The sequence below is a fragment of the Geotrypetes seraphini genome, chromosome 15, assembly GCF_902459505.1.
Source record: "Geotrypetes seraphini chromosome 15, aGeoSer1.1, whole genome shotgun sequence".
Lineage (NCBI taxonomy): Eukaryota > Metazoa > Chordata > Amphibia > Gymnophiona > Dermophiidae > Geotrypetes > Geotrypetes seraphini.
Window position 1 is genome coordinate 2,280,662 of NC_047098.1, and position 25,220 is coordinate 2,305,881.

General features: G+C 44.6%; 1 protein-coding gene across 2 annotated transcripts; it reads left to right on the plus strand.

Moving 5' to 3' along the window:
* Positions 1-1,375: 1,375 nt before the first annotated feature.
* Positions 1,376-23,719, plus strand: LOC117348823 (rho guanine nucleotide exchange factor 19-like). Of its 2 annotated transcripts, none has more exons than XM_033921348.1 (14): positions 1,376-1,620; positions 7,687-7,996; positions 8,753-8,942; positions 9,336-9,415; positions 13,233-13,468; positions 14,628-14,788; positions 15,440-15,592; positions 16,826-16,955; positions 17,440-17,520; positions 19,224-19,316; positions 19,520-19,680; positions 20,581-20,736; positions 21,619-21,688; positions 22,105-23,719. In XM_033921348.1, the coding sequence occupies exons 1-13, from the start codon at positions 1,597-1,599 to the stop codon at positions 21,680-21,682; spliced, it is 1,839 nt and encodes a 612-aa protein (XP_033777239.1). In that variant the 5' UTR covers positions 1,376-1,596; the 3' UTR covers positions 21,683-21,688; positions 22,105-23,719. The 2 variants fall into 2 exon arrangements, with proteins under 2 accessions (XP_033777239.1, XP_033777240.1); XM_033921349.1 differs by having other exon boundaries at positions 7,710-7,996.
* Positions 23,720-25,220: the final 1,501 nt, after the last annotated feature.

Genomic DNA, 25,220 nt, shown 5'->3' on the forward strand with positions numbered 1-25,220 from the left:
ACCGTCATGGCTCCAGGTCACTGGGGATGAGAAGAAAAAACCCTGCTTCACCTATTGCACCGTCCATTTCAGAGCTGCGATCTACCCATCTCCACCCACTACCCCTCGTTTCTAATTACCAAAATGTATCATCTCAAATTCCCAACAATTCTTATATAACTCCTATGTAATTCCTATGACAATTCTTATGTAAAGTTACAATTCTTGTAACTCCGGATAAATCTTATGTAATCCGCCTTGAACCGTAAGGTATTGGCGGAATAGAAATCACTAATGTAATGTACCCAGTGTCAGGAGAGTTTAGGCCAGGTCAGGCTGTCTGACAATCCTCTCCGATATATAATGGGACCTGTGATACTGATTTGGATGGGAGAGAATGAGGACTATAAATCCCACATTGCCTTGGGATATATGTTCAAAACCAGGACTGGCCAAAAAGTCTCCTTCCCGAAACTGAGACAGCCTTAGAGTAACTTTTCATTTGAATTAGGGTTACCCTATAGCTCCAGAAAAAGGAGGATGGATTGAGACATCCAGGTTTTACTTCTGTTGAAAGCAATGAAAGTAAAAAACCAGATGTCTCAGTTCATCCATCCTCCTTTTCTGGAGCCATAGGGTAACCCTATACCAGGGATAGGCAATTCTGGATTTTCAGGATATCCACAATAAATATGAATGAGATAATTTGCATCTCAAGGAGGCAGTGCATGCAAATCCATTTCATACATATTCATTATAGATGTCCTGAAAACATGACCTGCCTATGGTTCTCGAGAACTGGAATTGCCAATCCCTGGTCTATAGTAAACCCTCCCCCCCTTATCAAGCTACACTGCCAAGCAACGCAAGCTAAATGCCAATCTGCCCAAAGGACTCGGTTATATGATCTTTGAACAGTTGTAAAACATTTTGAAATTATGTAAGGCGGTGTCTCACAAACTTTGTCAACCGCGACCCACTATACGCGGTGACCGTGGCTCGAGGCATCCGGCAGAAAGGGCCAGTCAGTCGATTCCCCCATAACCTGAAGTCAGCCAGTAACTCGGATCCAGTCCTTGGTTTCCAGCCATCCATGCAAGCACATGGATTGACAGATTGGAAGTACAAGTCAAACCAGGACTGGCTCAGGCTCTCCTAGCAGCAAAAGTGGGTCTGGTTTTAGGATACCTGCACTGCAGTCATTCGTCAGCCCAGCCTTTGGGATGGGATACATGAGATAGATCCAGCACATGCAAATTTAAGTCATCCATATTCATTGCGGATATCCTGAAAACCTGACTGGCTGATAACCTCTGCTACAGCGATTACTATTCAGATATATTCACAGCCTTAGCCAGCTTTGTCTCCCTTTTTTTTTTTTTTTTGGGGGGGGGGGGGATATAAGAGATGTATTATATTGTAGCAGAGGCAGCCTAGCTTCCCTTTCAAGCCTCACCACCCAGTCTGCATTAAAAGCCATCTCCTAAAAGACAGACCTGCGGGTCTTGGACAGCCCCTACTTTCTGAAGAGTGTGTGTGCTTCTCCTTTAAGAGCTGACTGGGCAGATACTGGTTTATTGGCACTTATTAAGTATCAGGTGTGAGGCCTTTCCTAGCATGTCTGCGTCTGGCTCTCCTCAGGTAAGCAGTCTATAACTAGGAGGAAGATAAGTTAAAACAATATTTCTGATGGGAAGGGAGGGGGTGGGGGCTATGTTTTGATATCACTTGATGTGGTTTTAACCTCCCTTCCCTATGAATTGCATAGGGGAGGGAGTTCTAAAGACCCTGTGCTTAGGGGTGGCTATGATGTATGTCCTATCTGTTTCTAGATTCTACTTCTGAGTTTTTATTGTGGGGGATTAAGTTGGGCTGTGTGAATAACTAATTTGCTTTAGTCAGCCACAGCCAGGAATTTTCTGCTGTTTAGCCTGAGGAAATTCCTTCAGCAATTGAGAAAAGTTCTTCAAAAGAAACTCTTAAGGAAGGACTTCTTAGCTCATAAACATAAGACTAGCCTTACTGGGTCAGACCAAAGGTCCATCAAGGCCAGTAGCGTATTCTCATGGTGGCCAATCCAGGTCCCTAGTACCTGGCCAAAGCCCAAAGAGTAGCAACATTCCAGAGCTGAGATTGTGATGTCATAATGCCTCATTCCACCAATGCCTCAGAGCCAACCTCATCAGTGATGTCACAATGGCTTAATTGTCCTATACTTGGCTCACATAAGAATAGCCTTACTGGGTCAGACCAATGGTCCATCAAGCCCAGTAGCCCGTTCTCACAGTGGCCAAGCCAGGTCCCTAGTACCTGGCCAAAACCCAAGGAGTAGCAACAATCCAGAATCCCAAAGAGTAACAAAAGATTCTAGAACCCCAAAGAGGATCAAGATGCCATGTAGAATCTCAACGAATAGCAAGATTCTGGAACCCCAAATAGCAGTGACATTCCATGCTACCGATCCAGGGCAAGCAGTGGCTTCCCCCATGTCTTTCTCATTAACCGACTATGGACTTTTCCTCCAGGAACTTGTCCAGACCTTTCTTAAAACCAGCTACGCTATCCGCTCTTACCACAACCTCTGGCAATGCGTTCCAGAGCTTAACTATTCTCTGAGTGAAAAAAATATTTCCTCCTATTGGTTTTAAAAGTATTTTCCTGTAACTTCATCCAGTGTCCCCTAGTCTTTGTAATACATGACAGAGTGAAAATCGATCCAATTTCACCTGTTGGTCAACTACATATGGAAAACCATGAAGGTGATGCCTCTTTATTGGCCAAATGATATTTTTATTTAGGTAAAATCTTGTATTTTAACTTGGTAGCTCATTTATTTGTGGGGATTTTTTTTTCTTGATTTTATTTTTGGTTTAACCAAATATTATCAGGTCAGAGCACAAAATGAATCACCTGAACATACAAATGAATCTGGGGCTGATTTAACGAACAGGCAGACCCGGTAGCTGCCCAAAAGTAGTAGTCTGTGGGATGGTGAACAGCATCTGCAGAGTAGACCAAAAAGCCCTGTTGATCAGGAAAACCTAAAGACATGCCAGTAGCTACACTTACTTGCAGGGGTGGGTTGGGTCCTACAGTCTTCAAAACTGCTTGGGCAAATGTGTTTAGTTTTTTTTTTTTTTTTAAGAAATCTTGCCTTTGTGTGTCTATCTCTATCCATCTACATATGAGAGAGAGAAACAAATTAATATTAAAAGCGAGTCCAGCTAATCATTTTTTATAGCAATATTCTGGGAGTTAAAAAACAAACAAACTTTATTTCATTTCTAGGGAGCGGGATAGGACATCTGTAGCTTGTACCAGCCCTGGCTATCATGGTGGTAGTGTGGAAACTGTATATAAATAACACTAGTTTGTGCTCTGAATTAACAGCGTGCCAGACTTTAAGAATAAATGGGATACCCATGTGGGATCCCTACGAGGGTCAAGATAAGGAAATTGGGTCATTAGGGCATAGACAGGGGGTGGGTAAGCAGAGTGGGCAGACTTGATGGGCTGTAGCCCTTTTCTGCCGTCATCTTCTATGTTTCTATATTTCTACATTTAAGACGTGTATGTTCTAAATTCTGGTCAGAAGCCAGACCTTATATAGGGAATTTGGCATCTTGAACACGAAGAGATCACATGAATACATAAAATCAGATTCATTATCACAGGGGCATAGGTTAATTTACTCTTTCATGATACTCTCCTTCACCCCTTGACCATCTGTATGCTTAGTGGAATTTGGAGCTATAACTTGGTCACTACTCAAATATAATTGAATTGCAATGTTTTCCTTTCCAGAAGACAATAAGGTAATGCATGTTCAGCAAAGGGATAAGACATAGAGCATAGAGTTAATGATCTTACTAGTTCCAGAAGAATCCTAGCTTAATACTACATAATGCTGGGGGTGGCCTGAAGTATAAAATGTGTATTCCATTAAAAAGATCTCTTAATCCCTTTCACTGTTTTAGGCTCCCTGGATCTGATTTTTCCTTTATTAGCCTGATCATAAGGTCATGATTGCATAATCACAACGACTAGGCATGAGATTGGTCTGCATACATTGCCTCCATTGTATGCAAATCTCTTTCATGCATATTCATTGTGGATATCCTGAAAACTTGACTGGCAAGGGGATTCGACTTGAGAAACACTGTTCTAGCTCACTAAAATGGGTCCTTTTGTACGCATCACCTTCTTCTAATCTGCTTATGTGTAGCAAACAGCCACATACGATGCCCCAAGGGTTGCAGGCGTTTCCTTAGGGTTTTCTGTCGAACTTCCCTCTCTTGAGGTGGATTTGAGATGAACATTGGACTCTGGGTTTCGGTTCTGGTTTCTTCTAAACATGAGTTATGGGTAAACTGTTCATCTTTTCTTGATTTTTTTCTAAATATTTGTATGCTTTGAAATTGTAATACAAAAGGTAAACTTTACTTGTGACCTACGTTGGCCACTGTTGGCCATGGGATGCTGGGCTTGATAAACATTTGGTCTGTCCTAGTACAGCAATTCTTATGCTCTTATGTGAACAAAGCCTAGGACAATCGAGCCTTAGTGACATTACTTGGGACCTGGGTTGGCCACTGTTGGAAATGGGATACTGGACTTGATGGACCTTCGGTCTGTTCCAGTTTGGCAACTCTTAAGTTCTATTTGACAATGCCTCCAAGTCTCTTAAAACTTGAATAAAAAGACGGACGTGCCAGTGAACTTCAAACAACAATATATGCACTTGCACCGGTCTTTAGAAACTGGAAATAAAGGAAAAGATGTTCTCTTCATAAAATGTACTAATAAACAGATTCTTAGATTAACTAATCCAGAGGTGGAGTGCAGCTCACTGTTGAGAGGCTTACAAGGATTAAGAATGGCCCTAATGGTAGAGGGGGTGGAGGGCAACCCTTGAACAGATTCTGGGCATGGTTGGGAACCGATACTGGGTCGCCTATGGCTTTTGTATTTTGGCATATCCAACGTGCTCTGCAGGGATTCTTCTACTTTTTCTGCTGCCACTTAACACATATGAGCTGGACTGTGCTAAACTCTCTTTCAACAAAGACCACAATGGCCCTTCTAATTAGAGATTGACACGGGGGCAAATTTGTGCCCGCAGGAACTCAATTTCCCCATCCCCGTGAGTTGTGTCGCTGTTTTATGTCCCTGCCGCATTCCTGTAAGCTCTGCCTTAACCACACAAGCCTCAAACACTTATGATTGTGCAGATGAGGACGGAGCTTGCGGGAATGGGGAAAAAGTTGTCCCGGTGTCATTCTCTACTTCTAATCAACCCAGAGAGGTGGGTCTGGGAGTGAGCAATGTTGACTAGCTGCTGCTACCACCACTGTACTCGAGCCTAAGTCTGATGTAAGAGGAGCTCCTGGATGGTTTGGGGGAAGGAGTTAGAGGACACCGTTACTGCATTGGTCAGTGATTAGCAGAATTTCAGGAAGGGCTGTGGCTCACTGATCGAGCTGCTGCCTCTGCGCTCAGAAGTTGTGAGATCAAATCTTAGTGCTTCTCCATGTGACCCCTGGGCAAGTCACTCAATCCTCTAGTGCCCACTGCTTTGAATATCAGTTTTGACAGGCCATAGCCAGAAAAAGGCGATGTATAAGTCCCCATTGCATTTTGAATGTCCTGCCAACAGCTGGCCTCTCAATGAAAACTAGCCAAGCAGTTCCCTCCCTTTGTCTTGCAACCAGCTCAGGAAACTTCACGCTGCCAGCCAGTATCTCAAAGCCCCAGATTTCGTCTTTGAGTGGTTGGAAAGAGCTTCCAATTCAGAAATTGTAGGTGTTGAGATGGTGATAAGACTCAGGAGGAGCTATCATCCCATCCTAAGATAAGGGAATGCAATGGGGAACAAGGAGACATTGGCCCAGATTCATTAAACTCACCTTTCCAATCCGATCCGTGGCCGAGTCTTGCCCTGCGACCGATTCACTAAAGAGTCCTCATGCAAATTAGGTGACCCCACGGATCCAGACGCATGCGCAGACCGTCTTCTCTGTCTGAAGATGTGATCCGCGCAAGCTTGAGGTCAAAACGAAAGGGGGAGGGGTGGCTGCTCTCGTTTGCCCCACGATATGTGGATTGGAAAAAATTCTTGATTTTCTAGCTTGTCTGATTTTCCTGTCTTAAGAAAAGTGAAGGGATGTGAAACTCCAGTGGAGTCTGGGACCCTATGATCGGATACGCTGCAGGGAAGGGCAGGAAGGTTACTTGAGAGCCCGTGGTTTAAACCCACGGGTTAAAGTTACAGGCTCACACTGCAGGGAAGAGCGGCAGAGAGCAGGAGATGTGTCTAAAATGTTTTATTTTTTTGGATACTGGGATTTCAGAGCAGGACAGTCGTCGAGGACGTGAGCGACCGGTCCTCGGCAGTCACTTCTTTTTGGACCGGCCAGCCCAATCGGTGTTCCTTCTTCTAGTGAATCGCTGCCTTCTACTTTGCATGTACCATTTCCTCTCATTTGCATATGCAGATCGGATTGGGCAGAAGGTTAGTGAATCGGGTTGGGACACAATCGGTGAGCTTAGTGAATCTAGCCCTAAGAGGCTGAAGATTGGGTTGAGGGGGGAGGGACAGGTTGATCAAACATGTTATGTCATAAAGGAAAGCCTTTGGAACTGCGTATTTTGTGGGGTTCACCTGCCCAGCCTTGAGAAGGCATAAATTATGAGTGCAACGTGTCTACAAAATTACAAACCATACAAAACACAGCAATAAAAATTATTACTAATTCTAAAAAATACGATCATGTCACTCCTCTTTTGCAAGAAGCACACTGGCTACCGATTTCACACAGAATAATATATAAAATCGCATTGTTAACATTCAAAATTCAGAAAACCAATACTCCTATATTCTTATATCGATATTTAATACCATATTCCCCAGCTATCCTCTCTTCTCTCTCCCCTCTATAGCGATTAACTTGTTCTATTGATCACTCTCTCCTCAAAAATGGATTTCCTGTCCTATTAACCCTCTTTCTTCCTCCCCTCTTAAAGTCAATCAATTTGTACCTTTGCTTAATCTTTGTAAACCGCATAGAACTTCACGGTATTGCGGTATATAAGCTGTTATTATTATTATTATTAGATCAGTTGATCAATATTTGCTGACCATTCCATCATTGAAATAATTGGCACTAGAAGAACCACAACTTTTTCTGTCTTGGGACCCCAGCTTTGGAACAAACTTCCTACTTTTCTGCGCGCTGAAACTTCCTTAGAAAAATTTAAAAGTAATCTAAAAAGCCATCTATATAAAGATGCATATGAAGCTTAGATCAGACAATCTTTCTTGATTTTTTCTATTCTCATTTAGATTAAGTCTTTTTTTTTATTAAAAAAAAACAAAAAAAAACCCCAATTACTTTTAGACCAAGTTTCACCAAAAATCTTTTAATACCCTTCCTGATGTTGTTCTTCTCTAAATGTTTTTCTTTTTAGTTTTTTATTTTTAATCAAATGTAGTTTATCCTTGTATTCCTTATGTATTTTTAAATAATTATGGATAAGATTGTACATTTATTGTTTTAAATGGTTTTTATTTGTCACCCAAATTATTATTGTTATACGCATTGAAATTACTTGATATTGCGTTCAAATCAAAACTTTAATAAACTTGATTTGGTGACTTGTCTTCCAGTATTTGAATAAATGATCAGTCTGACGTTTGTTCTGATGCAGGTCTGGTTTTCCCCTCCGGTTAGGATACAATCCATGGAACTTTTCTCTAAGAAGCAAGGCTGCCCCGACTCTCCCCCACAGCCCACTGTTTTAGTGAAGAGATGCGCCTCTTGCCCAGAAACTCAGAAGACCCCCGTTACCCGTGAAAAGTTGCAAGAGCAGCAGCGCCAGCTTCTGCCGGCGTTCTTCCGGGCCAAGAAACCCAGGAAAGCCCTCTCCTCAATTAAGTGGTCCTCGTACGATGATGTCCATCTCTGCTGTGAGAGCTCACTAAACACTCGGCAATATTCTGACAGTGGGAGTATGGAGGGTAAGTGGTCTCTGAAGGGAGTGGTGGGAGTGGCTATCTGGAAATTGCATTACCTGAATGTAAGATGTTGACCTTTCTGAGGACCTCTGTCCAGAAGCCTTACAATTCTAAACAGTAATGAAGCTTTTGGGTGCTAGACTGCACAATTCATCTCAAAACTGAAAGAGGATCACAAGTGGAATGAGGTTTTTGGTGGAGGGGGATTTCTTTTCTTGCAAAGCTTCATTTTAGTAATGGTGAACGTCGAACTTTATTAATGTTCTCTTACGCTTGTGATCCCTGATTGGGCTAGCACGGGGTGCTATATATTAATAATAATAATAATAATAATTATCATTATTATTTTATTCTTATACACCGTCAAAGCCATAATAGTTCAAGACGCTTTACAATAAGAGATTCTGGACAAATAAATCATCAGAAATACATAAAATATAAAAATTAAAAACAATAAACCCTTAGGTTACAAATCGGTCAAACAACTGCGTTTTTACTCATTTCTAAAAGTATAGTAAGATGAAGCACACGTGATAATGTTACCCAACCATGACTATAGGGCTAAATATTAGAATAAGCGGAGGTGCTGTAGGTTGGGGATTTAGGGATAAGAAGTTTCTGTGTGTTGCCAATTTTTAAACAAAGCAGGGCTGAAGGACTTGGATTTTTAAGTTGCCCATCTACAGTATTTAAAGCCTTGGGAAAACCACAAGTTGTCTGACTGTGCCATCGTCATAAATTCTCTCTCTTGCTCTCCAGAGCCTTCTAACAGTGATGCTGCTGCTTTGGTGGATTCCAGCTGTTTTACTGCCACAGCTGCAGGAAGGGAGTCTCCAGAAGTTTCCAGCCCCTCAGCCCTGCTCTCTGCCACTTTCCCAAGGGGTGCAGTTAAAGCTCAGTCATCTGCCACAGAAGCTACTGCTGTGAAGTCTTCAAGTCCTGAGGCAAGGTACGAGAATACTGGAAGGTCGTGCTATGGACTAATGCTACTACATACAGACAGTTCTGTACACAACTCCCCTCTGGAAGCCTTAGCAGAACCCTTCTGTTCTCAATTTATTATTATTATTATTTTAAACCATTCTTTTCACCTGCAGTGCCAGGCTCTTTCAGCAGGAGGGGCTGTAGGGAATGGTATGGGGTGCTGGCTGTGGGGAAGCTCTTAGCACTAGCTGTCCAGCCTCTGCCAGCAGGTGGCACTGTATGAATACTGAGCATGAGAATATTGCACTTTTTGTGACTTGCACAGTAAGAAATTCATGTGTTGAATATATATATATATATATATATATATATATATATATACCTGCATACGTACATTTTTTTTTCTTGTACCTCCTAGCTTTTTAGGAAACCTTTCAAAAAGGGGCACAAAAAAAGCCAAAAAATGCAAGAGGAGGGAATCCAAATATATCCACTGCCGTAAGTATTAAACTATTTGATTTACGTACTCCAGAGCCTGTAAAACTAGCTGCTCCTTCTTTTTCCCTTATCTGTCCTGCCTCTTGATCAGCTGGTAGTGGGATGAGATCAGGTAGCCAGACCACAGGAATTCCTTAAGCAGCTCCTTAACTTGGCCCTGGGGTCACCCTCAGCCTCACCACATTATGGGTTCAGCTACACAAGCTTGACTATGAGGAGAATCATTTTAACCATCTTGAACTGCATTACCTACAAAACTGGAGGACCAGCCCCTGAGATCATCCTCCTTCATTAACATGGGCTCATTGTGCTCCGTCTCTTTGAACTAGGCAAACATGTTGCAGACAGGCTATCGGCATTTATTAATAATAATAATAACTTTAGTCTTTTATTCCGCCATAACCAGAAGTTCTAGGCGGTTTACACTAAGAGGAGCTGGACACTCAGCGAAGTACAATCATTCAATAAAAATACAAGCATTCAATAAAGATAGTTACAAACTATAAAAAGCCCTAATTAGGTAATAAATTTATCGAACAAAGTGGTCTTAATTAATTTTTGAAAAGAACAATAAGACATAGCTTGATGTTTACATTTACCTAACCAAGATTGCTTGAAACGCTAAGGTCCTATCTAAGAAGGTCTAAGCCTTTCCCCATTTCAGACGTGGAACTGGTGGCAGCTTCTCTTCACTCTCTATCCAATGATCCTCCCTTATGCCTTGGGGTTTGAATATCAGGCCCCACTCCCAGCCTACATGTGTCCATCCCAGGCTTTCTTGAATTCAGACACAGTCTCTGTCTCCATCACTTCCTCCGGGAGACTGTTCACACATCTACCATCCTTTCTGTAAAACACTATTTCCTTAGATTACTCCGGAGCCTATCACCTCTTAACTTCATCCTATGCCCTCTTATTCCAGAGCTTCTTTTCAATTGAAAGAGACTTGACTCATGTGCATTTACATCATGTAGGTATTTAAGCGTCTCCATCATATCTTCCCTCTCCTGTCTCTCCTCCAAAGTATACATACGCCTTATGACGCAGACCACACACCATTTTAGTAGCCTTCCTCTGGACTGACTCCATCCTTTTTATATCTTTTGGGAGACATGGTCTCCAGAATTGTACACAATATTCTAAATGAGGTCTCACCAAAGTCTTATACAGGGACATCAATACCTCCTTTCTCCTACTGGCCATACCTCTCCCTATGCAACTTAGCATCCTTCTAGCTTTCGCTGTCACCTTTTTGACTTGTTTGGCGACCTTAAGATCTTCACATACAATCACACCCAAGTCCCGCTCTCTGTCGTGCATATAAGTTCTTCACCCCCTACACTGTAACGTTCCCTCTGGTTTTTGCAGCCCAAATGCATGACCTTGCATTACTTAGCATTACTTAGCTGCCAAAATTTCAGACCTTCAGGCCTTCTGCTGGTCCTACTTACTTCCTGCTTCCACAAATGCAACCAGTTGTGAAGGTTGCATCTGCCTGAAGGGAAAGAAGTTCCTGGACCATGATGCCAGCTCTGGGAGCAATCCCTTAAGGGTTTCGCCTGGGATGGGCCATCCCCTGACCTTCCCCCCCTCCCAACCTTTTGGTATGCCACTGGATTTTCTAGAACCAGAATGAGAGGAGTTGGAAGGTCAGGTAGCTTGACTTTTCTGGCTTCTATAAGGAAGGAGGGGGCATTAGAAGGGAAATTTCACAGAACAACTGAATGGCTCAGAGAAGTAACATAGTAGATGACAGCAGATAAAGACCCAAATGGTCCATCCAGTCTGCCCAATCTGATTCAATCTAAAAATTTGTTGGGTTTTTTTTTTTTTTCCAAGTAGCTGAAGGAGAGAGCACAAGTTTATTCCTGTTAAATTAAAAGTCCATGTTCAACAAGCAGGTACTTCTCATTCTGTATTCATAGCCAAGCTGACTACCTCCTTTCTTCACTGTGCCAGTCAGCCAGCCCAAAGGTACCCGATGCTTTTCCCTCCAAGCTCACTATCTGGCCTTCTCTCCCTGCTACGTCTGCCTCATCGCTGCTGCAGCCGTCATGCCTAACCCTACAGTACTAAAGTAGTCTGCATGTTTGTCTAGTGTAGGGCCTAGAGGCCTACTGCATCCTGCACCCTCCATACTTCAGTTTATAGGAAGTATGAAGTATAGCAGCACATGTTCAAGGCCTCATGTCAGCTGTACACATTCTTCTTTGCTGTCCACTATAACTGCCCCAGCATAGTGCCACCTAGTGGTAGAATGATCGAGTTCTAGAATGAATTACAGTACTGTAGTACCATTTTCATTCTCTTTTGTGTTGGTGAAAGTATATTTGATAGACTAATTGTTGTCAATTTACATCAGTGCTGATTGTAAAGGACTATGAAAGTGTTAATGTCCCTCTAACCCAGCGTCTCTCAAACGGTGTGCCCCAAAGAGATTCCAGAATTTTACTTGTATCGGGCGATGGTGCGTCCGCATCTGGAGTATTGCGTCCAATATTGGTTGCCGTACTTTAAGAAGGACATGGCATTACTCGAAAGGGTTCAGAGGAGAGCGACGTGTTTGATAAAGGGGCTGGAAAACCTTTCATACACAGAGTTTGGAGAAACTGGGTCTCTCTTCCCTGGAGAAGAGGAGACTTAGAGGGGATATGATAGAGACTTACAAGATCATGAAGGGCATAGAGAGAGTAGAGAGGGACAGATTCTTCAAACTTTCGAATAATAAAAGAACAAGAGGGCATTCGGAAAAGTTGAAAGGGAACAGATTCAAAACGAATGCTAGGAAGTTCTTCTTTACCCAGCGTGTGGTGGACACCTGGAATGCGCTTCCAGAGGACGTAATAGGGCAGAGTACGGTACTGGGGTTCAAGAAAGGATTGGACAATTTCCTGCTGAAAAACGGGATAGAGGGGTATAGATAGAGAATTACTGCACAGGTCCTAGACCTGTTGGGCCACCGCATGAGCGGACTGCTGGGCACGATGGACCTCAGGTCTTACTTTATTTAAAAATTCCCTTCATAAGTATACACGAGAATAGATGACGCGTCTGTGTGCCTAAGGATTCAGCCGCCCAGACAAGCCTCATTTTTTCATGTGATTGGCCCTTGAAAACTAACGGCAAGTAATTTTAATTTTATTTTTATTGAGCAATCAAGGCTTTATCATCTGGATCTTCTTATCTTTATGAACTTAGATTTTCAGCTCTGACAGAGATTAAAAGTCGAAAAAGAGAGAGAACGACTGCAGATGGTGGATGATGAAATGCGTGTTTGCTTGTTGACTATTGAGCCATGTTGAGTTAATTTGCGCATCCATCGCATTGATTAGCAATTCTATCTATTCTAGTTTCACCATACGTAGCTTAAAGAACTTTATAAATAACTCAAATTTAATTTTTTGTTGGTTTTGCAATTTTATAATTTCAATTATGCACATTTGCTCCATTTAGTATGCCGGAGCTTAATAAGTTTGAGAGACTCTGTTCTAACCAGAGCAACCACTCTCCTGTCCTGTCCGATATCCCTTACCTGTGTTGAATCTTGATCAATACTTGAGTGGCCTGTGTACATTGAACAGAGGTGAACAGGGATATTGAAGCCTCAGAAGGTCAGATGCACAGACCAGCGATCTCCTCTCGTCTCTCTCTTTATGAGCGAAGGGTGATTTACATTTGATGGCATAAAACTTTGAATATATTCTGGAAGCCTGGGCTGACCTATACAAAGGGCCTCTAGCGTGCAAGAGGTGAGGTACATGTACTGACACTCATGGTTCTATTGACTTGCCCCTTTGGTTCTGTTACGTTTTCCTAGAGCCTCTGTACCAGGAATATTGGGTTGCATGTACCACTGCAGATGGGAAACCTAAGGAGCAAAGGTTTGGCTTAGAAACGCCTCTGTCCATCGCTGGTTTCATCTCCTCCTCCCTGCTTGGTGCTTCCTCACAGATGTCACCCCGTGATTACACCTCCTTTTGGCAGGACATTCCAGAAGTGAAGACCAAGGGGCTACTGGGAAAGATCTCCCCCCAGCGCCATCAGCTGCAGGAGGTAATGAGGGACCTTAATGTGTAATGCCTGGATATCTTGTTCTTCATCTCTGGTTCTATGTAGGAGCGGAGGGAGATCACTGCCATGCATCCTTTGTGTTTTAATAAGGAAGGACAGCCATGCAGCAGACCATGAGGTCAGGGTCCTGCTGTTCATGTGCTGAATGTCTGGTGGAAGAGAATTAAAATAGCCAGGAAAGGCTGTTTGGCCTAGGGTTACCAAATCTCCTCTCTCAAAAAAGAGGATACCTGGCCCAGCTCTGCCCCCACATGAACCTCGAGTCTCCTTCTGGAGTGCCTCTGCGCATGCGTGAATGTCAACACTATGACATCATGAGCACGTCATCGTGTCAACATCCGTGCATGAGCAGGGGCCTTCTGGACACAGCCCTGAGCTTGTGGCCTTCCAAAACCTGGGCAAACTGACGGGTTTTGGAAATCCTTTCAGGCACCTAGACAGTCCTCTAAAAAGAGGACATGTCTGGGTTTTCCTAGACATCTGGTAATCCTATTCTAGCCATTGAAATTGCTTGTCTTGGGCTAACCAGCCATGTTCCGTGGCATTTTAACTGTTTTAGTGCTGCTGAAAATGTTGGGTTAGCACCTAACTCAAAACCGGCTTTTGTGGGAGTGTTCCGGGGGTAGAGTTGGTATTTGGACAGTTAAGTGCTGATAGTCAGGATTGACTTTGATGCAGTTACCTACCTTTCTGCGGTTCATCATAGCTGGCTCTGTTTTCATCATCCCTGTATAACAGAAATTCAGCACTAGAGTCCAGATATGGCCTGGCATTGAATTTCCAGGGTACAGTCAACAGTGGTCAGCAAATGCTGATAAAATCCATGGTAGAGAATGACACTGTGACAAAATTCATCACTGTTCCCGTCCCCGTGGATAATCTCCATGTCCTTTAAGAAGAAAGGGAAGAATCATTGAAGAATGCTGATGTAGATGGACAATGGGTTGTTTCCTATGGTTATCCGTGGGGACGGTGATGAATTTTGTCACCATGTCATGCTCTAAACTATGGGCCGGTGGTTAACAGCATTTATAAGGGTGCTTGGGAATGGTGGACTGCTGGGAACTGAATCCATTTGAGCGGCTTCAGAGGGTTTGCTGCTAACCTGTGAACTTTGATGGGTTTGGCATCTCATTCGCAGACGATATTTGAAGTCATTACTTCAGAAGCCTCTTACCTGCGCAGCCTCTCGGTCGCAGTGAATCACTTCCAGAAATCGAGCAACCTGCTTCAGCTGTTGGGTCCTAGAGATATGCACATCCTGTTCTCAAACCTGCAGCAGGTGAAGGAGGTCGGTGAAAGGTACTGTTACAACCAGGATGTAGGTCACCTAACGTTAAGGTGGAGAGGGCGAGGGTGGGTTTTCTTTATTCCTTGTCAAAATCCGGGGTCTCTTTTTAATGGGGGGGGGGATTCCCAAACCTGTCTGTGGGATCTTACAGTCAATTCTCAAATGTATTGTATACTGTCATAATGTTTTGCAATGGAGAACAGTATACCAAATGTACTAATTGAAAAGTTTTGTCCTTTAAATATCCAGAAATAATATGCTTGGGGAATTTTACATGTGATGGGTTTCTAGTCCATGCAGAAGATCTCGTACATAATCATGGCAGATATCCTGAAAGCTACTAGGATTGGAAATCTGTCCTAGGAAGTGTAACGAGTGGCCCTCAGCAATGCTAAAGTTCTAGCCAGGACAGATCAAACTGTGATTTGGGAGGGACTCGGGTGTACTCCTGGTCTCTTTTACTGAGAGAGATAACAGTGGTCACGGGGTCTTGGCCATTCTTGTGCCTGGTTGAATTTGGGTGGAAAAGTGCTAATACTGCCCCAGTTGAACCCCCCTTTCTAGAAGGTTGAATATTTCAGGTTGGAAAATGAAATGGAAGAAGTTTCCCACACAGTATTAGACCATTATATGCAAAATCTTTCTAAAACATTGGTTTTTAGGTTTCTCCTGGATCTGGAAGATCAACTTGAAAGTGATGTTTTCCTGCCTGAGATTGGGGAGCTGATCCTGAGACACTGCCCAGCCTTCCAGAAGGTTTACATCCCGTATGTCACCAACCAGATGTATCAGGAGCAGCTCATACAGCAGTTGATGTAAGTGATTTTGTCATCCTATACTGGCAGGAACTCGGGACCTTCTCTCTTCCCATGTCATGTGCAGCACTCTTCTGTTTATTTTTGGGACCTGTCATTAAGAAGCCTTTCTATTATCAGCACAAAATGTAGAGCTGCTCTATTTTGGATTGCTAATGACATGGTCAGTTCAGTATCATTTTTCTCTCACATTTAATTATATTTGTTATAGCGCAAATTCTGTACGGGACAGGTCTAAGCAGTTTACAGTCCAAGAAAGAGATTCAACCGAGTAGGAAAAGAACGCCAATTTGTAGATCAAGTTCAATTAATTTAATATATCGCTAATATAAAACCAAAGGCAAATCTAATTGGTTTATAATAAAAGTTTTTAAAAAATAAAAGTAAATGTAAGTGACACTATTCTCTGTAACATCGCTGTCTGTGTACCGTCTCTTCCTCTGTAAACCCTCTGAACTGCTTCTGGTATTGCGGTATACAAAATAAAGTTATTATTATTATTATTATTAAAAAGTGAAATAGGGAGCAAAAAAATAAACAGAACGTAAAATACAGTTAAAAGGTCAAAGCATCAAAGAAATATGAGGAAAGGAGGAAGTCGGTAGGTTATAATAAAACGGAAAGGGAAGGAATGAACCGTATGGTAGGGGAGAAAACTAAAGTTTGTTTGGCCCACAAAAATGGAACTTTAGTGAGAGGTTACTTAGAAAATTAAGAACAGAAAGCCAAGGAGAAGTATGTAGTATGCCTTTAATTGTGTCTCGAAATTCGCAAATGATTTTTCTGAATGGAGATAAAAAGGCAGAGAAAAAGAGTGCCAACATATTGGAAACGACAGCCCAACTGGCAGAAACTAGATCTGTTTACGTTTTGAGTGCCAAATATACCATCTTCTCAAGTCTCCAGTACTGAGTGGGAGAGATGAGAACCAACTGCTCGGTTTACTTTGTTTTTCCTCTGTTGCATACAACTTGGAGCAACTTTGAAGTTGTCGTCAACCCATTGACTGAGATTTGAAGCTGTTCAATCGTGGTGGTGGTGGTGGAGAAGTGTGTTGCAGGGAATGGGCCATGGTCAGAGTAAGGCAGGGTTAAAATGGGTCTCCCTTGGCATCTCTACCTTCTTGAACTATAAGTCTGAGCACAGAAGCCTGGAAAGGATGGTGGGAAAGCCCAGCCTTCCTCTTCTAATCCAGATGGTGACTATGTTGGGTATGTCCCCTTCTGTCCGCAGGCGTGAGAACGCAAAGTTCCCGCAGGTGCTCAGACAGCTTGAAGAGCAGCCAGTGTGCCAGCGCCAGCCACTAAAATCCTTCCTGGTGCTGCCTTTCCAGAGAATAACCCGCCTGAAGATCCTTCTGCAGGTGAGACTTTCTGGGTCCTACCTAGTGTCTGGGAGTGGGTCTGCTCTTCCATTGGGATGTTGGTATATCTGAATGTGCATGCCCACTTGGTTCTTCCCAGGGTGTGCTGGCCCATCTGCAACCTGTATGACAAGAGGGAAGAGGATGAGGAAGCTGTACTTGGGATTATTTTGGGTTTGCACCCTTCCTCTCCTTATTCAACCCATCTCTCCTAATCTTATTTATTCGGTTCCCATTGTTGTAAAAGGGACTTCAATTTTTCTTGTGAGCATCCTCTGTCCTGCCCTTGGAATTCTTGCTTCCCAATCTTCACGTCTTTTCTACGTCACTGTCTCTATCCAATGATTCTGCACCATTGGCACCTCTTTGCCACGACTACATTTGCTCATTTTTCTCTCAACAAGCCTCGGTTTCAAAGACTTCCTCACAGAATAGCTGACTCACTTCTTCCCATCATTCTAACTTTGGTTCCATTTCCTCTCAGGGTATCTTGAAGCTGGCACTGGCGCTATCGGATTCTGGGCTAGCCCAATCCGTTGACAATGCCCTGCAGGCAATTGCTCAGGTATGTACAGGTTGGAAGAGCATATCACGTTTGTGTGTGTGTGTGTTGCATGTGTGTGTGTGTGTTGCAGTGGACTTTCATCCTAAGGAACTGGGTTCAATTCCCAGTGCAGGTCCTTGTGAACCTACTAGGGACCTGGTTATAATGTGTCCAGTGCTGCATACATTTAGTAGTAGAAATGAAAGGGAAAACATACGAGAGATGGTCCTTTCAGCTGCCTATCTGCCGGAAAATATCTGGAGGGTAGAAAGCCAAAATGAAAGAAAAAGCAAGAGCAGAAACATGCGAGCCATTCCTTGTCGAGCTGCAGGGTAAAGAAATCCAACCTACAGACTTGTTGAAGGGAGGTCCTGCTCAAACCTTCTCAACCCAACCAACAAGGGAATGACGTGGAGCCCTGAAACTTACAAGTGATTCCACATATTCACCGCTAAGTTCAATGCACTTGAAACATCCTGTCTGAAGTTTCTGTAACCGTTCAAAAAAATATATATGTCTGGTCACTGAAATACTGCTCCGCTGCCGCAATCGCCTCTGAATCACTCAAATCATCGCCCTTTCAAACTCTTTAAAGTTTGGAAACGGAAAATAGTCAGATGGAGCGAGATCTGGTGAGTAGGATGGATGGTCTATGCACTGAAACCTCAACTGTCAAAACATCCATCGTTTTGCCAGTTTTGTCTTGCGAAAAGAGACCACCTTTCCGCAGCTTCTCTCTCCTTTTTTTCTTTCAATGCCTCCTTTAATTGGCACAGCAAGTTACAGTAATAATCTGCATTAACTGTTTGGCCCCTTAGAAGACAGTCATTTCTACAACTTCCTGATTCCAAAGCACTGTGCCCACGACCTTACTTTGGGGTCTTGAATTTCCTTGGCCTTGGAGAACCTGAATGTCACCATTGCACGGATTGTTGTTTTGTCTCGGGATCAGTGGTGTAACCATGTTTCATCAACAGTAACTAGTCATTCCAAAAGGTTGGCACCAACTTGCTGAAAATGCTGCAAAATCAACTTGGAAGTGTCCACTCGATGTCATTTCTTGTTGGCATTCAAACATTTGGGCACCCACTTAGCTGACAGCTTCTGCATACCCAGCTGCTCATGGATTTTATACCCAACATGTTCCTTGGATATCTCAACAATTGTTTTAGCCAATATTTGCTGATCTGCCAAAATCATGTCATGGACATGGTCAACAATTTCAGGAGTTTGAGACCCCCCAGACTTTGCTACATCTTAAATTGGGACAGGGATATGAGAGAGAGTTGCCATGACTAATACTCGCCTTAGGCTCAGTTATGTAGGGGGAAAATCCAGCTCCTAGATTTTAAACATCGAGAGATGAGGGAACATTAAGATTTAAGAATACCAAACAAGTGTGATGGGAAACCGACCCAACGAAAGAGCTGGAAGTGGCTGGGACCAGTAGCCTTACCCAGGAGTAAGGTGCATTGAACTGCTGTACTCTAGCACAGTTGGCTTAGATTTGGTTGAAGAAAGGGCAGGAAGGAGGCCTCTTGTGCTTGGGGGACATTTTTGTCTTGACTAATTGAATCCTAATTCCAGTCTAGCAATGGCCATGATGTAGCACATCACTTGCCCCAGAAGCAGTAAACGCTGTGGCTGCAGTATTCCTGACCCCCTGGCAGTTCGTAGATCTGTCACAGACTTGTTAGTTCACCCCTTTTCTTCTCTGTCCCTAGATTGTCTCGGCGTGTAATGAGAACGTGAAGTGTATGAAGCAGACGGAGGAACTGGTTGTATTAGAAAAGCAGATGGAGTTCCTGGAAGTCAAGGTGATGTGTGAGGAGTGAAAGGTGGGTGGGAGGGAGGTGTGCACTCATTAGCAGGGGGAATGAGGGTATCGGCATTCCCTCCCCAAGTCTACGGATGAAGTATCTGTGCCAACTTCATTCATGGGAGGGACTGAAGGGGCTGACTGTGAGGAAAGAGTGGCAGAAGTGACTTGGGATGGATGACGCCTTTTTCTCTGCTACAGTTGATCCCTCTCATCTCTCGGGGACGCTGGCTGGTCAGGCAGGGAGAACTCGTACACACCTTGATTCTGGACAGTGGAGTGGGACACAAACTTCGCCTGTCCTCGAAGCCGTGCCACCTGCATCTCTTCAGTGACCTCCTGCTTCTCTCCAGGAAGAGAGAGTAAGTATCTTCTAACTCTGCTATTTCAAGACCATCTCATGGCAGCCTCTGGAACAGGCAGGAGCAGGATGTAGATGAGAGACCTGAAAGCCCCAGTCACCTAAATCTTTAAGACAAAGGTGAAGAAGCACAGATTTCTCTATGCCCAAGCCCAGAGGAGCAGACGGCAGGCTCGGTTTGGCTGAGAGAGAATTTGTCCCACGGATAAATGCAGGAAACCATCCTGTGTCATTCTTTACCACCTTCTACACCAGCATTCTTCAGTGCAAGGCTTGAGGCCCATTCAGACTCTGATTCTTCCCTTTCTCCTTAAAGAATGACACCGGGACGGTTTCCCACACTTAACCACAGGGACAAATTCTATCACCATGTCATTCTCTCCGTCTCGGCTGCTGATCTAACACTTGGACTTGAGTTGAATCCAATGTCTGATGTGTTTTCTCCACAGGATAAAGGCAGGGGTCCGAGGAGGGGGAGGGGTCCAACTTGTAGCGTCACACAAGCTGCCCATTTAGGGCATGTGCTTTTATCTAGAAAAGGCGTAAGAGTGGGCCTGTTTTCCTATGTGAGATTTTATTGAAGACGCCATTGGAGCTGTGACCAGAGCCTGTGTGTGGCCGGCCAATCATCTGGCAACTTTTTCCCTTAATTCCTCTTCTCCCCTTCCCCACTAGGAAATTTGAAAAACAGTGAGATTTTCCAGCGGAGTGACTAGCACTCCCCCTACCCCCTCCTGGATTGTGCTGCAGGGCCTGCCTTCATGGGATAGCGCTGCTTAGAGCACTACAAGCTGCTTGAGGGAGGGGGAGTGGATTGGGCAACGTGTACATTGGTACTTGGATGCTGATGGTATGTGGTGGTGGGATTTTTGTCTTAAGTCTCTCTCTCTCTCTTCTACAGGGATGGACGGTTCTCGGTTCAGGATTATGCCCAAATTTGGCATGTGAAGGTTGAACCCATCGCAGTCCCTGCGCTGCCAGACACTTCGTTCCTCCTGTGCCTGACGCAGAACCACAAGGGCACTGGCAGCAAATACCTCCTGACCACAGGCAGCCTGTAGGTATCGGGACTGTCGTGTTACCTCCCTGAGCCCCTCTCTTCCCCCTCTGTAATTGCCATAATAGGCAGCCTGCAGGTATCGGGCTGCCACTTTACCCCTTGCACGACTTCCTTCCTACCCCCTCCCCCCCCCCCCCAGTAGAAAAGCTGGAGGTTTGGTTTCTGCCTAAGCACTTGCCATTAAGCTCAATAGGCCAGGAGTTCTCCTGATCCCGGGGACGGATTCCAGTTTCAAGTTTTATTAGGTTTTTATATACCGCCTCTCAAGGTTATCTAAGCGGTTTTACAATCAGGTACTCGAGCATTTTCCCTGTCTATCCTGGTGGGCTCACAATCTATCTAATGTACCTGGGGCTACGGAGGATTAAGTGATTTGCCCAGGGTCACAAGGAGCAGCGCGGGATTTGAACCCACAACCCCGGGGTGCTGAGGCTGGAGCTCCAACTACCATGCCACACGCTCCTCCTTTAATCCAGAAGAACTGAAGTAGAACAGGCCGAAGTGGCATAGTAAGGAGGGGTCCGCCTCAGGCGCTGAGACTCGTTCTCCACTCCGCCCCCCCCCAACCTCTTTAACCTTCCCAACATGGGCAACAACCTCAACCTGCGATTCGCACCAGCTTTGCTCATTTTTCTGACATCACTTCCTGAGCCCGACCTAGGAAATGACATTGGAGGAAGAGATGGCGCAAGCCGCAGGTTGGAGTTGCTGCTCGCGCTGGGAATGTTAGAGGTTTGGGGGTAGGGGGCGGGGAAGGGCGCCTCCGCCTCTCGCTATGTCACTGGTCCCAAGTGCCTGGTAAGATCCTAAAACAGATTAGAAGTAAGCTGTGGATTTTCCGAGTGCCAACATGCCAACCTCACCCTTTTCCTGTTCTAGGGCTGAGAAACAACAGTGGGTTTCGCTGATTTCCATCCAAGTGTCCTCTGTATTGCCCAAGTGATCCAAGGTGAGTTCAAGGACAGAGAAACTCTCCTGGTGCAGCAGCACTCTGAACGCCCTGCTTCGTGGCCTGGCCCGCTAGGGCTTCCCTCTGCTGCATCACTGATGATGTCATTAGTGATGCAAAAGAGGGAAGGCCGCAAAGCAGCCCATTGCGAGCGCTGCTGCTCCTTTAGGAGGCCTTGGAGTCTCAGCGGGGTAGAGGGGTCGCTGAATCGATGCGCATCGGGCAGCACTAGGTTCAGTATGAGAAGTTGTAGACAGAGCGCTATTGGGCAGGTTTTTGAATGGCTGTTATGAAACTGTACTGGGCTTGGCAATATGGAATCTTTGTAAGCTGTGATTCTTCTTCTGGGTCCACTTAACTTTTCTTTTTCCCCCTTTTGTGTTTGAGAATTAATATTACAAAGCTCCTTTCTTCAGATGGCTGCCCAGTCTCGAGTAAGCCAGGATTTTCATATACTTCTGAACTGAAGAAATGCTGCCCCGGAACGCAGGTTGGCGCATCGGTCGTCAGTGTGATCGACTTGTCCTGAGAAGTCTTCTGGCTCAAAGTGCATCAACTGTCAACTCTCCTTGTCTATTTCCTGGAGAATGGTACATTCCACAGCACGTGGCTGATGATGGGAAGAACACACAATCGGACAATTCATCCTTCGCATCACTAGCCAGTGGCTGCTTAATAACCTCAGTTTTATTATCTCATCTGTCCAAGTTAATTTGGAGCAGAGATCCAACTGATGCGGCTCCTGGCTGGCTTGCGGCCAGATGTTGCAATGTCCTGATACGATCATGGGCTGGCATACTTTTGCTGTTCCTTGTAGCTGGTGGGATGAAGCACAGAGCGTTAATGGACTGTGTGGTATCTTACTGGTTTGCTCGAAGACGTCTCTGAACTTTTGCCCCCAGCTGTCAGTATACAGAAGTGTTATCTCCTGTGTGTCCCGTTGCTATTACTGGGTCTGTACATGGTACAAGGTTTCTGTCCCTTTGCGATCAATGTCATGGAATCTGGCTAACTGGATGGATAGCGTATAAGTAGATGATACCTTCTAGAAAAGCCCAGATGGACACTCTTATCCCTATGTAAAACACAGACATGCCTGTTGCTGTTATTGGAGGGGGTGGGGGTTCAGGCCTGCAGCAGTTCCACTGCTATGTAGTGTCATTCATGGCCTTCTAATGGGACCCAGGGAGCACTTATCAAAGGTATCTTACTGTGGGTTAACCTGCAGCATGTGTAATGAGCTTGGCTGGCCTCATGCCAGAGGAATAAGAGTGTGTGTTTTAAATCTCTTGGAGCATGTCCTCCCTCGGTCTAATAGTATATGCTAATCATAGCTGCAGGTTGCAGGTACGAACCAGCTGCTGGTGCCATGGAGTGAAGGGATTTTGCTGTCTGACTGGCACAGTGGCATTGCCTCTGCTTCTAGAAAAACAGCAGCTCTGATCTGCAAGAGACAAATGGTTTTAACTGTCGGCATCGTGGTGTAATTCAAGACTCTTGAGCTTTGGTATCCGTCTGCCACAATATTTATAAGTGAAATAAAATTGCAGCCTCTTCATGTGCTTTTGTGCTAAGATGGATGTGACCCCACCTCAGAAGTCATCCTTCTCTTTTCCAAATTTGTACTTCTCAACACGCTCAAGTCCATTTTTTAGGTTATCCACCACGAACTTGCATGAACTGCCTCCAGTGTCGAATATGAGAACATAAGAGGTGCTGTACTGGGCCAAACTGAAGGTCCTGTTTCCAACAGTGGCCAACCCAGGTCCCAACTACCTAGCTCGATCCCTAGTCGTAAAACAGATTTTATGCAAAGTTGGAGAGGATGCTCTGAAAGCCTTGAGAAGTTGCAAAGAGAACGAGATCCAACATACGTGTCTCTTTGCAACTTCGCAAGGCCTCATTCAACAGATGTTTGCTTAAATGATAAGGGCTGGTGTTACTGTATATTACATTTATAAAACAGATGCAGGCAAAGCACTCTTAAAATAGGGTTTAAAATAGGGTTAGTTCTTTGTGCTAAGCTGCTTCTGTTTTGGTGTTGGGGGGGGGGGGGGGAGAAGAGGTTCTGGTAAGATGGGATCTAGCCCCTTGCATATAATTTTCAAGGGCTTGTATTTGGCTGAACAGTGGAGTTACTTACCTGTAACGTAGGTTCTCCGTGGACAGCAGGATAGTCAGCCACACGGCACTGCACGTGCTCAGAGAAAAAAAAAATAATAAAAATCTGTCTGAGCTATTGGAGAGCTTATCTGCAAATTGGGAGCTGTTGGGACAACACCCATATGTGGCTGACTCATCCTGTTTGTACTAGGAGAATCTGGTACTTCCTCATGTGGACACTAGATGTCAGCAAAGATCTAGGACTTAAATGCAAGCTGGCCTGGGCTGAATCTCCTGAATGACTCAGCTTTGCTGGGCTCTGGAGTCTGGACACCAGCAACAGGCCAGGAGTAAGGCAGAGAAAAGAAGGGGCTGAAAATCCATGTATTCTGCAGTGATGGAGAGTTTTGTTTTCTCATGGATGCCTAGAAAAGCTGTGCAAACTTATTCTAAGACCCCCCCCCCCAACCCATCTGTGTATCCAGAACCTCCAGCAATGTTTTTTGCATTTTGTAAATTCATCAGGACTAGCTCAACCTATGGACCAGGGCGCCAAAATTCCAATCTGGCATCTCTCTCTCCTCAGGATTTTGGTGTTCTTTCACTAGCGGGGGCAGCTGGAACTTGGAAGAGGGAGAACATAAGAGCTGCCATAGTGGGACAGACTGAAAGTCCATCAAGCCCAGTATCCTGTTTCCAACAGTGGCCAACCCAGGTCCCCAGTACCAAACCTTTTTTAAACCCTGCTAAGCTAAGTTAGCAACTAGGGAGGGGGTGGGAGGAGAATGCAAAATTTAGCTTAGCCTTGAGCTGGCCTTCCTCTAAGTACATTACAAAATCACACTTTACCCTTTTCTACTGCTTTATAACCCTGCCTTCACTGCAGCTGTGACTGACTGGTGCCTCTTCTCTCTTACGGAGGGGGTACTAAGCTATGTTTCTCCCCTCCCCCCCCCCCTGCTACCTTAGACAGGAAATGGCTGTAGTAGCCTCTGGGTATCAGCATTTAACTTGGTCACGTGGAAAGGGATAGCAGTGTCTCCTAGATTTCGTTAAAACTAGCACTGGGCAATGCAGTGCAGCAAGAGCCGAGTCCCTAGGGCTGAGCGGAGGCAGCGTCGGACAGTTGGGGGGTCTAAACTCCCAGGCGCTTGGCTGCTTATTTTGGGATGTTGCACAGTCCCCTGACCTTGGGATGTAACCCCAGAAGAATAGAAATATAAACATGAGATTTGATGGGAATCTCTCCTAAAAGGCTTGGGAGTTTGTGCTTGAAGGGTCCTCATAAGCTTGTGTGTTTTCCCTGCTACTGATGCAGAATGGGACTCGGGAGACATTTTAAATCGGGTTCCCAAACCCCCCCCCCCCCATTCTCCCGATTTGGGTTTAATTCTTTAAGCTTTCATATCCCCTAAAAGATGGCTTTGCA

Bases quoted from the DNA above. Each gene is read 5' to 3' on its own strand.
- LOC117348823 (XM_033921348.1), top strand. From the start codon at position 1,597: ATGTCTGCGTCTGGCTCTCCTCAG. The intron at 9,416-13,232 runs GTAAGTATTAAA...ACGTTTTCCTAG, and splicing joins ATCCAAATATATCCACTGCC to AGCCTCTGTACCAGGAATAT. The intron at 20,737-21,618 runs GTAGGTATCGGG...TTCCTGTTCTAG, and splicing joins CTCCTGACCACAGGCAGCCT to GGCTGAGAAACAACAGTGGG.